At 40.6% G+C, this 14,348-nt stretch overlaps 1 protein-coding gene across 2 annotated transcripts in view; it reads right to left on the reverse strand.

Annotated features, from left to right (window-relative positions):
* Positions 1-297: 297 nt before the first annotated feature.
* NUCB2 (nucleobindin 2) overlaps positions 298-14,348 on the reverse strand; it is a 48,300-nt gene continuing 34,249 nt past the window's right edge. Inside the window, exons 10-13 of one of the 2 annotated variants that reach the window (XM_073347384.2) lie at positions 13,051-13,140; positions 12,327-12,497; positions 11,909-11,981; positions 298-4,951 (exon numbers count right to left, since the gene is read on the reverse strand). In XM_073347384.2, the coding sequence (XP_073203485.2) occupies positions 4,830-4,951; positions 11,909-11,981; positions 12,327-12,497; positions 13,051-13,140 (456 nt within the window). In that variant the 3' untranslated portion in view covers positions 298-4,829. Of the gene's footprint in view, positions 4,952-11,900; positions 11,982-12,326; positions 12,498-13,050; positions 13,141-14,348 lie in introns of those variants that run through there. The other variant, XM_073347386.2, reaches the window with a different exon arrangement.

The following is a 14,348-nucleotide window of genomic DNA, read 5'->3' on the forward strand; positions in this document are numbered from 1 at the left end:
CAGCCTCTTACTATACTTGCAAATGCAATACCCAGAAAAAAACAGTTACCCAGTATCTCAGGCTCCTGCACACGGGGAAGAGACTAAGCTTTTAGGCCCCGCCTGGGGCCCTCTTGATTAGCCCACAAAGACGACCCACGTGGGAGCATGACAGGTGACCCCAAAGCACCTAGCACTGCCAAAAAGTCACTGCTACAAGCCAGGAGGAGAGAGAGCGAGCCCCAGTGATCACCCCTTTGTCATCCACTCCAGTTTCATAGGCACAATTTGGTAAAAAGAAAACACCAGATGTCTTGCTTTGAGTTGTTTCAATTTAATCCAGTTAAAATCTAATCTATACAAAGCATGTGGGGGACATTTTTTTTCTACAATATTGCACCGGAGGATATGAATTTTTACAACATTGACCAACCTACCCCTTTCCCTGCCCCCCATGCCCAACAATAAAATAAAATAAATGTGAAATTCAATGTTTACATCTTTTAGAGCAGTGGTTCCTAAACTTGTTCCGCCCCTTGTGCGGGGAAAGCCCTTGGTGGGCCGTACTGGTTTGTTTACCTGCTGTGTCCACACGTTCGGCCGATCGCGGCTCCCAGTGGCCACGGTTCGCTTCTCCAGGCCAATGGGAGCCACTGGAAGCAGCGGCCAGTACGTCCCTCGGCCCAAGAACCTGCAGACGCGGCAGGTAAACAATCCAGCGCAGCCCGCCCGGGGCTTTCCCTGCACAAGCGGCAGAACAAGTTTAGGAACCACTGTGATAAAGTAATGGAATGTGTGTCAAAACCAAGTTGCATTAAATTTTCTTTTAATGGCCTTTAAGACAAAATAAAACCAAGTAAGCCTGAAAGTAGTGGTATCCATGACACTTCAGTCCCTGGTACAGCTTTGAAAATCTAGTAAGATGCCCATTATCACTTTCTGTTCCCTCATTTAGCTATAAACATTTTTATTCATACTTATGACTTTGAGAGGCTTCTGAGAAATCAGTACCGTAGTAACGAAATCTTCAGCTGAGATGCATGCCTGAAGTGGGCAATACTGGTTAGTCTTTCCATGCATGAGAAAGGAAACAGCAGAAATGAAAGTAACATGCTATAAGTAATTAAAGCTACAAACGCTGCATTTATAAGCATTATTTCAAGCACCCTGCACGACATCATCTTAAGGCAGAGGGTTCCTAACAGAGAGAGAACCCATAGCGATGCATCATTTTTTTTTATCCTGCTTTTACAAAAAAAGACTTCAGTGAATTTAGTACTGGAGAAAGGTGCCAGATTGAGAGCTCTGGTGACTCCTAGAACAGGTGCTACATGGGCAAGCTTTCCCACATGCCCTGCTAATATGTCAAACCCGGACCTGAAGACTAAACTTTTGAGAGTAAGTTCAGTCTCCATGTCCATTCACTCCTTGACCTCTTTGCAGACAGCAAAGAAGGGAACCATTTAAGGTGGGCTTTTGTGCAACGTAGACAATTGTCCACTAGCAAGTTGGTTAATGTCACGAACATTTTAGGCCAGACAGGTTTGAGAGTGGTGGTAGCCGTGTTAGTCTGTATCAGCAAAAACAACGAGGAGTCCTTATGGCACCTTAGAGACTAAAAAATTAGGCCAGACAGTTATCAGTAGGTGACCTTTGACTAGAGCTGGATTTGATCCAACAATCCAAAGTCTGCCCGTTCCTTGTAAAAATGTGCTATATCTCATTTTTTTTTAAAAAAAAAAATCTATTTAAAGAGGTTAAATTGATAATATTGTATGAAAAGAAAACAGACAATGAGAGCAGACCCACAGAAGTTGATCTGACAGTGTGCACTTCTTTCCTGGGAGCTCACCTACTGGCTGGCATAGAGTGATGCAGCTGCAGTATAAAACTGTTGAGAGATTTTTGCATACAGAAAAGTGGTGACCCACAATGAAGTGACAAAAGAAAACTTTGGCTTCCCCTGCATCAGGGCGGTCACAATAGCTGTGGCAGTCACAAAGGTAAGGAAGAGCCTATGTTCAGCACCTAGATACCACAATACTTTATTAATACCTCAGTGTTTGAGGGTTTGGAATAAATAATAAATGACTATAAACCTACATAATGCCCATCTTCCCATAAAGCACAAAAATAAGACAGATTATTATAATCAATCAGAACAAAACTAAATAGATGTTGTGCTTAGAATAAGCTGTGATCAGTGGTATAGAGTTGGGCCATTCTACCCTTAAACGGGGTGGGGCGGGGGGGGAGGAATCAAATGTTTGACTAAAGCAGTTACTAAGTTTGGAGCATGTGTGTCATGGGGTGCAGGTGTGATTTGTGGCAAATCCAGTTTTATTTTGCATTTAAAAAGATCTGTACTGCATTATATATAATACTGAATTATTGGGGATTGAAAACAACTTTGATGGCAAAAAGAAAAGGAGGACTTGTGGCACCTTAGAGACTAACATTTATTTGAGCATAAGCTTTCGTGAGCTACAGCTCACTTCATCGGATACGGGTGGAAGGATAAATTACTGAGAAAACTTTGATGTCAGAGACTTAACACAGAGAGAAGCTATTATTTGTATTGCAGTAGTGCCTAGGGACCTCAGACAAGGATTACAATTCCTTCATTCTGGGTGCTATGCAAATTTATGGCTGGACCAGCCTTCTCGCAGTAAAACCCGTGTGGAGGAGGGAGCAGATCTCCCCAAGTTTCTCCTCATGGACTCCTCTTGAGCAGTGTGGCTGAACTCCCATCTCCCAAGAATCAGCTTACAAACCTAACACCAGGGCCATTCATTGGAGAAGGTCCTGTGCTACATCTGGGGTCCCAGTACTGCCTCCTTGTGTCCTGCCATGCTAGTATGACTCTACTGGACCTGGCTACAACTGCCCAAAACCTCCTTTATGGGGGGATTCCTAGCAAGGGATTGGAACTGCAAAAAAGTAATTTGATCTGTGGACAAATAAATAAATCAAACTGATGTAAAAGTAACAAGGAAAGACCAAGGACCTGTTAATTTGAAGAAAGGTTTAAAATGTTACACATCTTGAGCAAACCATGAAAGAGGTTCGGGGGGGAAGAAACCTACCACTGCTTGAACAGTGTCAATGCCAAGGAGGAAAGGAACTGTGGCCGACATACAATTAACAAGATGAAATGGAGTAAAAAATCAAAACTGATCATCAGGAAAATTATCCTGACAAGCAAGCTCTATTAGACCTTGTGGAATTGTTTCCCAAGGCAGAACACAAGTCCTTTAAAACTAGATTGGAGAAAGGGAATATGCTCCATCCTGCATGAAGAAGTCTGCATTAGCTATTCTCTAATGTCTAAGATGCTACAAAACAAATGTCTTGAAGTTCTTCTGTGGAAAAAAATACTGCTTGAACTGCTTTGCAAATACCCATCTTTCTCTAGTTACCATGACACATGCTAGCATACATCTCTCCAGAACAGAGGCTTACTTTTATTTATTTAAAAGCTGACCCATTCCACATACTGACATTGTTGGCAGGCAGCTATAGAATGGGAAGGGATCTGAATGATCCTGATTGGAGGAAGGAATATGTTTATATAAGAAGTCAGAACCAGTTTTCTGCAAAGGGAAAACATTAATGTTAAAGGAATTGGGTTTGGACTTCAAGATACTTCCTTTAGGTCTGAAATACGAAATGGATCTTTTTCTACATCTTGGCAACATTCACAGGTAAATCAAATAATTTCTTGTAAAAGCTTGGGTTAACTTGAAGAAACCAGCTTGGTACCAATACCAAAACTATACAGTCATGACATATGCCTGTTTCAGGGAATTTCATAAAATTATATTGATTGTAAAACGAATGAGCACTAACAATGGGAAACCAGAGAGACTCTAGCAGTCAGAATGTCTTGTCTGAAAAAAGCTGTTTGAAACATACTGTGGATTTTGAGAGGATGGTTTTACCACAGGAGGTAGGATAATATGCACAGAAAAAGACAGTCCTTTTTCTATTTCTCACAATATTTTTTCATCAACGGAAGAAAACCCTCGTTTTAATAGCATGCAAAATGTTGAGAGCAGCTAGAAGATAATGAAAGAAAGAGGGACAAGAATATAGTCTTAACAGCCACTCTGCAAGATCAGCACTCAGCTGCTACACTGGATTCATCTTAACAATGAGGATGGTTCAAATCAACACACCATAAGTACAGTATTCCATTTTGAAGGCTTACAGCGAAGGTCATAGCTATCTGTAAACGTGAAAAGTATTCACTGTTCTAAAATTCTTTCCTGGAGTTACATTTTTAAAAGTGCTGATTTCTTGAAATTAATCAGAGCAGGTTTGTTTTTATTTGGTCTCAAAGGAGAAAAGCGTTGGCAGTACTGGAAACTGAAGACCTCCATTCCTGGGCCTAGTTTCCCCAAATTCTGCAGTTTAGTGCTTCTGGAAAGTGTTTCTATATGAAACAGGATTAGCTGGATCTCTAGTCCCGTTATCCGCTTCTCTAGAAAGTGAATTCCTGATTAATGACTAACTATTGGTCATAAGGACTTCTGTGCTCCAGGGACTAAGCTTTTGGAGATTTGTTTACAGAAAGTGGAGAGATGCTACTTTTTTGTTATTTCTTCCAACCTCCCGCTCCCTTTTAACCTGCAATCGATCTGCCTGTTATCTTTCTCACTGATGCATAGAAGATTAAATTAATCTAATTTAAACATCAGTTGGGTTTGAATTGTAAAGCCGTAACATTCCCAATGACTTCACTTTCTTCAGTTGCTTGTGGGCAGTTCATATTTCACTCTGTTTCTGTTTAAGTCCCCAACCCCAACCCCCAAAATAATAAAGATGGTATAAAGTTGAGGCACAAGTGGTTAAGGGTGAATTTGAACATGGTCACTTCCAGCGGCTGTTTCTTGAACTGGTATGTGGCCTGGCGGTAAAGGCTGATCACCTGCAAGATGGTTTTGTGCATTTCCGATTTGATGTTCCCCAGCTGTAAAACAAAATAAGAAACAGTGTCAATCTCTTAAGCAAACTGATCCCAAACTAGAGAAGTCCCTGAAAGAAAATGACAAGGTTCAAATGTAGGTGTAGCTACAATGTGCTTATTGTAAATAAAATGGTCCAGATTTTGCTAACGTGACCATCAGGTTCCATAACAGTATTAAGTGTTAGATTATAGGCCAGTTTAGCAGTTGCTTCATTCTCAGCAGTGGGGGGTTTTTTTTTGGTCTTTCCTCTTTTCCCCTGCTGGCCCAACAGTGGGATTGATGGGTTCAGGAATTGGGCGCGCACGTACGTAGATTAGAAGCAGAAACTTTTAAAGAGTGAAGGGTAAGGGGAGCTCCTAGAGCAAACTCAGCCCAATAAAGAGAGAGGCTTTTTTTTTTTTTTATTTAAAACAATATAGAAGTTTACTATAGAGCAGAGAGATTATATTAGGAAAATCTGAATTTACTAAACACAGGGTCCAGAATCTCCAAAATGGTGTTTTACCTTAATTTAATCTAGGTTAAATCTTCTGTACCAGCGCTTAGCAGCTCAAGGGAATGCCTAGTTCTAGTTACCAACAAAGGGCACCAATTCTGATCATAGCTACAAAGTGCATATTGTTAGGTATCTTGCAAAACCATGCATAGTGAATAACTGGACAAGGCGGAGGTCACAAATGCACCCAACTCCTTCTTCACTTGATGGAAATCAGATTTTTGTTTAAAATGTCATTTCTGATGTAGGCATCCAACATTAAAATGTTAATGTCTCCATAGAAATGTTTTCTGTCACATGCCTTGACATTTCATAGCAGTTGCATGAAATAGAACACAATCCACAATAGGAAGAGAACAGGTTAAAGACTCTTTGTATAAGTATTTAAGTTAGCAGGACCTGATGAAGGACCTAGATGAAGCAACCTTAGAACGGATAGTGATTATCTTGGATAACTCATGGAGGACTGATGAAATTCAGACTAATATCTATCTTTATGAAAGGGAACAAAAGAGGACCTAGGGAATTACAGACCAGGCAGCCTAACTTCAATTCATGGAATGATACTGGAACAAATTATTTAACAGTAAGTTTGTAAGCACCCAGAGGATAACAGGGTTATACAGAATATCCAACATGGATTTGTCAAGAACAAATCATGCTGAACCAACCTAATTTTTTCCTTGACAGGGTGACTGGCCCAGTGGATGGTGGGGAAGCTGTCAATGTGATAGGTCTTGATTTTAGTAAGGCTTTTGGCACAGCCCCACATGCTGTTCTCATAAGCAAACTAGGCAAATGTGGTCTAGAAAAAAATAGGTACAAAACTGAAAGCCCATACTCAAAGAGTAGTTATCAATGGTTCACTGTCAAACTGGGAGGATGTATCTAGTGGGGTCCCACAGGGGTTTGTCCTGGGTCTGGTACGATTCAATATTTTTATTTAATTATTTGGATAATGGAGTGGGGAGTTTGCTTATAAAACATGCGGATGACACCAAGCTGGGAGGGGCTGCAAGTACTTTAGAGGATAGGATTAGACTTCAAAAAGACCTTGACGAATTGGAGGACTGTCTGACAACAAGATGAAATTCAATAAAGGCAAGTGTAAAATACTTCACTTAGTAAGGCAAAATCAAATGCACCCCTCCAAAGTGGGGAATAACTGGCTATGTGGTACTACTGCTGAAAAGGATCTGGGGGTTGTAGTGGATCATAAATTACATATCAGCCAACAATGTGATGTAGTTGTGGGAAAAAAAGGGATATAATTCTGAGATGTGTTAACAGGAGTGTCATATCAACATGGGAGGTAATCGTCTCGTTCTACTCAGCACTGATAAGGCTCTGCTAGAGTACTGTGTCTAGTTCTGGGTGCCACACTTTAAGAAAGATGTGGGCAACTGGGAGTCCAGAGAAGAGCAAAACAATAAAATGATAAAAGATTTAGAAAACCTGACATGTGAGGAAAGATTTTAAAAAAAGTTGGGCATGTTTAGTCTGGAGAATACAAGACTGAGAGGACAACAGTCTTGAAATATGCTAGGATTGTTATCAAGAGGATGATGATCAATTGTTCTCCATGTCCACTGAAGGTAGGACAAGAAGTAGTCGGCTTAATCTGCAGCAAGGGATATTTAGGTTCCACATTTGAAATATATTCTTAACTATAAGGATTGTTAAGCACTGGAATAGGTTTCCAAGGGAGGTTGTGGAATCCCTGTCTTTGGAGGTTTTTAAGAACAGGTTAGACAAACACCTCTCACTGATGGTTTAGGTATACATGGTCCTGCATCCATGCAGGGGGATGGACTAGATGGTCCCTTCTGAGGTCCCTTCTAGCCTTACATTTTTATGGTTTTTAAATTAAAACAGTAAACATCTGTTACATCTTTATTTCCAATTCAATACATTCTTGTATTTATAATATCATCTGAGATACTTGTATGAAAGTCTTTATAGGCAGAGATGAGAAAGAGGCCATGCAAAACTGGGTAGAGCAATGCTTACATGTCATGACAATGGCGTGTAACAGGGATGGACTATATTAAAAGAAAGAGGCTGTAATTAAAAGCAATGACAATCTAAATAAACGTTCCTTCAGACTATTAACTGTGAGGAGAGAAAGCAAGCATGCAAGATTGCAGAAAGGGAAAGAATCATAAGAATCTGCAGTTACAGATGAAAAAAAGATTTGTTAGGTCATTCAGTTCATCTCCCTACCAATGCAGGATTAAAGGGACCACATTTCAGTTTCTGTCTCAGAGTAGGGCAAAAAGGAGGGTTTTAAACAGAGATATGAAGATGGGGTATAGTCAGTGATTTTAGCAGTATCAGAATTCCCCTACAAGACATGTTTTTCCTTTGTGGCCATAAAGCTGACTATTCCCCAAAGATTTTTTTTTTTTTTTAATTAAACAAATTGCTACAGCATGTGAGTTTAAAAGACAAATAGCAGCCAAAATGTCATGTTCATTCCGTTTGTAAACAAATCTGTGCATTTGCATAGAGAGAGACAAAATACACCAACAATAGGGACGTGTGTGTGTTGAAAGTGACTCCCTGCTGTAGTACTCCATTTTCACAAGGAAGAATACTAAGGGTGCATCTACACAGGGATAAAAGACCAGCAGCGCTGGCATGGCTGCAGCTATTGCGGGTCAACTGACTGGGGCTTACAGGGCTTGTGCTGTGCAGCTAAAAATTGCTGTGTAGATGTTCAGGCTTGGGCTTGCAGGGTCCCAGCGCTTGGGCCCCAGCCCAAGTCCGAACATCTACACCAGGGGTCGGCAACCTTTCGGAAGTGGTGTGCCGAGTCGTCATTTATTCACTTTAATTTAAGGTTTCGCGTGCCAGTAATACATTAACGTTTTTTAGAAGGTCTCTCTCTGTAAGTCTATATGTTATATAACTAAACTATTGTCGTATGTAAACAAGGTTTTCAAAATGTTTAAGAAGCTTAATTTAAAATTAAATTAAAATGCTGATCTTACGCCACCGGCCCGCTCAGCCCACTGCTGACCTTGGGTTCTGTTCACATAGGCTGGCAGCAGGCTGAGCGGGGCCTGCGGCTGGGACCATGGCTGGCAAGGGGCCGACAGCCAGAACCCCAGATTGGCAGCGGGCTGAGCGGGGCCGGTGGCCGGGACCCCAGACCAGCAGTGGCCTGAGCGGCTCGGCTTAAGAGAATGATTCCTTATCCTCACACCAAAAAAGGAAAACTGTGTCCAAGGTGATTTTTTGGCCTCTTTGTAAAGGTCTAATGGGTCTTAAACCAAGGCCTAGCAAGCTGCCAGGCAGCAGATGGCACTATGCTGCCACCCAGCAGCAGCTATAATCAGCTTGTGCTCCACTACCCATGACCTATTGTGGACACAGACCATGGGAAGAGCTATCTTATGGCTCCCAACCCTATATAAATAAGGGGCATTCCAAGAAGTATCCAGGCAACAGTGTGGATCTCCTATAGTTGCCACAACCATTCCTGCACCCTGTTCTGTGACCTTGGCTGATTTAGACTTCGCCTCCTAACCCAGACCCTGAAACCTGATTCTGACTCTGATCCTTGGTATCGACCCTGGCCTGGAACTTGACTGTGAACTCTTCTGCAACTCTGACTCTTGTCTGACCACCACTGTCAGGATCCTGACACCCTTACTATCTCTTTCAAATGTCTGATTTGATAGCAAAAGTCTCCATGGCCTAGTTTATACAAATTGAATCAATCATTCATGTGTCGGAGCAACAGCATACACACAATCGCAAGGATGAGAGTATCCAAATTACATTATAAACACATTATGACATGTAGAATTTCCTCTTGGATTACTAGCTATTTCCACACACATTTGTTTCCCTCTGAAACATTCTATTATGATGTTTGTTATCTTGATTTTTTGGAGATTACATAAATTTTCCCTTTCTGAAATGTGTCACGTTAACAAGGGTAAAGTGAACCTTCGATTCATAAACAGACATATGTAGTCTTTTTTTTGAAAATGTGAACTCCTGATTGAACTTTACTCCCTAGCGTGTTCGCAATCTGAACTCATTATCTCCTCACCTTCCCTTGAATAATGGTCACTTATTATAGTTGGTTGGAAACTTTAGGGCTGTAATCAGTTCTTCTCTTTTCTCTCTCGTTTCCTCTTGTTGGGAGCCAAGGATATGGCAGATAAAATGCACTGGCTACTTTGGTTTTCACCACATTAACTTGATGAACAAACTCTGGGGACACACACACTCCAGGAAGCATTTAAAATAATTGTAATTGATTTTTGAAGGAAATCTGTTATGCCAAAAATGTGAGAAACTTGGTATAAACAGTTTGTACTTATCCTAGTAATGGTGACAGCATCAGTAAGACCTAGGGGTATCACTTGTCTAATTGCCAGCGGCATCTTTAACTGGACCCTTCACTTTCACAAAAGTGCGGAGGTGGGGTTATACACTTTCTACAAGTTCGTGAGATTATGTAACCTGTTTAGCCCATATTTTGATCAGTTAAATTAACTCCAGTGAAGTCAGTGGAGTTATTCTGGATTTTCCCAGATGTTCAGAAACACCACCTTTTCTCTACCTCAACCCTACTTTTCATTTTTGTCCCTGCTCTTCTAGCTCCTCTAGTACTATGTACAGTATTTCACAAGGGTGAATGAGAATTCCCTGTTTATGGAGCAAATGTTCCTAACTGTATGGATAATCAGGATAAGTGACTGAACAGAACTATACAGAGAATATTGTGTGTGGAAACACAGTGATTGAAGACAAGAGGTCACCTATGTCAGTTTAACTTCTGTAGCCGGAAAAACAATGGAGCAAATAATTAAGCAAACAATTTACAAACATCTAGTAGATAATAAGATAAGTAACAGTCAGCATGGATTTGTCAAGAACAAATTGTGTCAAACCAACCTGACAGCCTCTTGGATGGGGTAATAAGCCTTGTGGATAGGGGGGAAAGTGGTAGACATGGGATATCTTGACTTTAGTAAAGCTTTTGATACTATCTTGCAGGACCTTCTCATACACAAACTAGGGAAATGCAACCTAGATGGAGCTACTATAAAGGTAGGTACAAAACTGGTCGGAAAACCATTCCCAGAGAATAGTTATCAGTGGTTAACAGTCATGCTGGAAGGACATAACAAGTGGGGTTCCGCAGGGATCAGTTCTGGGTTGGGTTCTGTTTGATATCTTCATCGATAATTTAGATAATGGCATAGAGAGTACACTTATAAAGTTTGCAAACAATACCAAGCTGGGAGGGCTTGCAAGTGCTTTGAAGAATCAGATGAAAATTCAAAATGGTCTGCAGTAAATAGGATGAAATTCAATAAGGACAAATGCAAAGTACTCCATTTAGGAAGGAACAAATCAGTTGCACAGATATAAAATGGGAAATGACTGCCTAGGAAGGAGTACTGTGGAAAGGGATCTGGGGATCATAAGCTAAATATAAATTAACAGTGTAACCCTGTTGCAAAAAAAGTGATGATCATCTTGGATGTATTAGCAGGGGTGTTGTAAGCAAAATACGAGACGTAACATTTCCGCTCTACTCCGCGCTGATTAGGCCTCAATTGGAGTATTGTGTCCAGTTCTGGGTGCCACATTTTAGGAAAGATGTGGACAAACTGGAGAAAGTCCAGAGAAGAACAGCAAAAATGCTTTAAAGGTCTAGAAAACATGACCTATGAGGAAAGATTGAAGAAAAAAAAAATGGGTTCTTTTGTCTGGAAAAGAAGAGTGAGAGGGGACAGTTTTCAAGTACATAAAACGTTGTTAGAAGGAGGAGGGGGAAAAATTATTCTTCTTAACCTCTGAGGATAAGACAAGAAACAATGGGCTTAAATTGCAGCAAGGGAGGTTTAGGTTGGACATTAGGAAAATATTCCTAACTGTCAGAGTGGTTAAGCACTGGAATAAATTGTCTAGGAAGGTTGTGGAATCTCCATCATTGTCTAACCTGCTCTTAAAAAACCTCCAAACACCTGTCAGGAATGGTCTAGATAATACTTAGTCCTGACATGAGTGCAGGGGACTGCACTAGATGACCTCTCAAGGTCCCTTCTAGTTCTCACTCTGAATGTTTTCACTCTGAAATGAGGAAAATCCTGTCTCTGACTATGTCATGCCTCAGAAACTCTGCAAAAGTGAACTCTGGCTTTTCCAGGGAGGTTATTAATAAGGAATGAGAAGGATGAGGAAAAATGAAAATCTCATATTTATTTGGTTTAATGATATTTTAATGATGTACTTCGACCTCAAGATTACTTTAGAAAACTTCAATACTTTCCTCTTGGGGTAAAGAAAGCTCAGCAATTTTCCCTAAAATGAATCACTGCAGACAAGTTATACTTACAATTTCACCAGAAAGAAAGGAGCTTTTAAACCACTTCTGAAATGGGATCTTAGATTTAAAAGTTTATGTCCATAATGTAATGTAATATAATTTACATACGTGGCTGGAATTTCAGTTCCCCAGCTGGTCCTGATAGAGAACTTCCTTGCTGTAGCTTCCTCTGTTCCATAACCTGAGGGGTAGGATGGGGAAAATAAAACAAGAGGGGTCTGAGAACTCAGCAGCATCAGCTTCCTTTCACCTTGCATAATTCAATGCTCTTGACAGTGTGTGCACTCATTACATATGATCTTCACCAGTGGAAACATACAGAGTTCAGCTTCACTGTTTGGTGTAATCTGGAGTTATAGGTTGTATCCTGCTGCAGGAAAAATGAGTTTAACATTCACCTGCACCCCTCAAGGCTCATACACTACCTAAAGGGACAATGACTCCAGAAGTAGCACCACTTTGCCTTTCTAAAATTCAGCGAAAGGCTCAGCAAACGGGAGGAATCCTCCTATTACAGTGACAGTACCTGCTGAAGTTCCTGTTTCTGAGCCTGAAGCTGGTCATGCTGTCTCTGTAGCTCTTCCTTCTGTCGTTGAAGATTTTCTGCCTTCTTCTGGAGTTCATCTTCCTGCTGCAAAATATGCGTTTCAAATTCCTTCAGCTCCTCTTCGGTGAAGACCTGCTGTTGATCCAATGTCTGCAAGAAAATGTAGAGAACTAAGAACCTTCCCACAGGAATAATAAAAATACAACTTGCAAAAGGAAATTAGTAATCTTCACAATGCTATGGCTACTAGCTGGATTCTAAAATTCACCAATACAGAAAATTTTGGTTTGATACTTCCAAAAATATATGGTACTGTGAAGGAATTCATCACTATTACTTATGAGGAGATGGTTTGAATCCTGCTCAAAATTTGGGATGAGGTGGAAAAAATTACTTCTCCTGCTTTTAATTGAACTCTGTCCTCCATCCAATAAAATCCATAGCCAAAATGTTTTTTCTGTTTCAAAGGCCTGCGCAAGCAACAGGCTTTCAGATAATCCATATGATGCCACAAGATGTATTCAATTTATGTTCTTAAACACCTAGATTACATTTTATTTAGCTAACGCCTCTAACCATGGTACGTAGGCACATACCAAGGATGAGGAAAAATGAAAAGTCAGAGACAAACATGCCACTTAGTTTCATGATTAGACTGATGGTAACAGTACAATCTGTTCCTCCTGGAACATGCTATGATTACCTCCCAGCTATCTGGCTCCAAAAATTCTTTTTTCTCTGTAGATTTCAGGAATTCGTGTAAAGTTACTAACCGGTCCTTGTTGATGTCAATCTAGTTAAAGCAAAAACAAAATGTAACACATCTTTTACCAATACAAGAGACTTTGAGGGGGTTGTACCTACATTTATAAAGCAACTTAATCATGTGATTGTTTTTTCATGTTAAACCAGATCTACTTTCATTTTCAAGTGCAAAACAAACTTTTTTCATGGATTCTTCTGGGGGTGGGCGGGAAAAGATCTTACACTTCAAGATTTCTAAACTTCCTTGGGAATATTCTCCACAATCCTAGTACTGAATTATAAATTAATTACCAAGAGAACTGACACAAGTATGTACAATTTTCCTGAGAAAAGATTTCACAATTTATTTTAGTGGTGCTAATTTAGCAGGAACAAGTAGTGTCTACCAGGGAGGCCAATCCTCAGGCTGGCTAAAAACATGCCAACTGTCAATTGGTTTTGATTCTGCTTTCCTTTCCAAATGCTTGCTTTACTACGGTCTCTCTCACTGGAATGTCTCACTAAGACATTAATTCAGGATTCGATTGAACACAGTCTTATGTTTCTGAGCTGTCCCAACTGCAAGCCAGGATTTCTAATACATCTATAACCTCAATATCCAGGATTTAGTTCTCTTGGCCTTTCAACTCCAAAAGACGCTCACACTAAAAGCTGACTGAAAACTTGCTGCCAATAATTGTGATCCATCCTAACCTTCCATTTTAGGAGGGAATTAAAGTAGCAGGAAACCAGCTAAACTGTCCCAGAATCCCTCCTTCAGGGCCTCCCTCTGACTAATAGAAGCACAACCTCAATGCACTCCTCAAGCTTTAGGGGGTATAGCTGGGTGTAGAAGTGCTGTTGCTAGAGGACACCAGCTCTATAGAATATCATTCCTTCCCAACACCCCTGGGAAATATCTGCAAGGCACTGACAAAATTGCTCAACTTGGAGCTGTTCTGACAGATATACAAGGCAGGCTAAGGGAACAACACAGAGGCCAGCCCTGGGCTACTCTATGCCCCAGGATTCACAGGTAATATCTGTGGATCCTGGGACATCTGTAGAGATCTCCATGCCTACTCCACAGTATGATGATTCAGGAACTCAGTAAGTGGGAACATAGACTTTACCAAGCAATTTTATCCAGCCAGCATCTTTTCTGAATGAGGACAAGATATTGCAGCATTGTATGCTTTGAATTAATTGTATATAGTAAAAGGGGCAAAATTTCCCTCTGCTGCACCTGGGCAACCT

The sequence above is a fragment of the Lepidochelys kempii genome, chromosome 6 (assembly GCF_965140285.1).
Source record: "Lepidochelys kempii isolate rLepKem1 chromosome 6, rLepKem1.hap1, whole genome shotgun sequence".
NCBI lineage: Eukaryota > Metazoa > Chordata > Testudines > Cheloniidae > Lepidochelys > Lepidochelys kempii.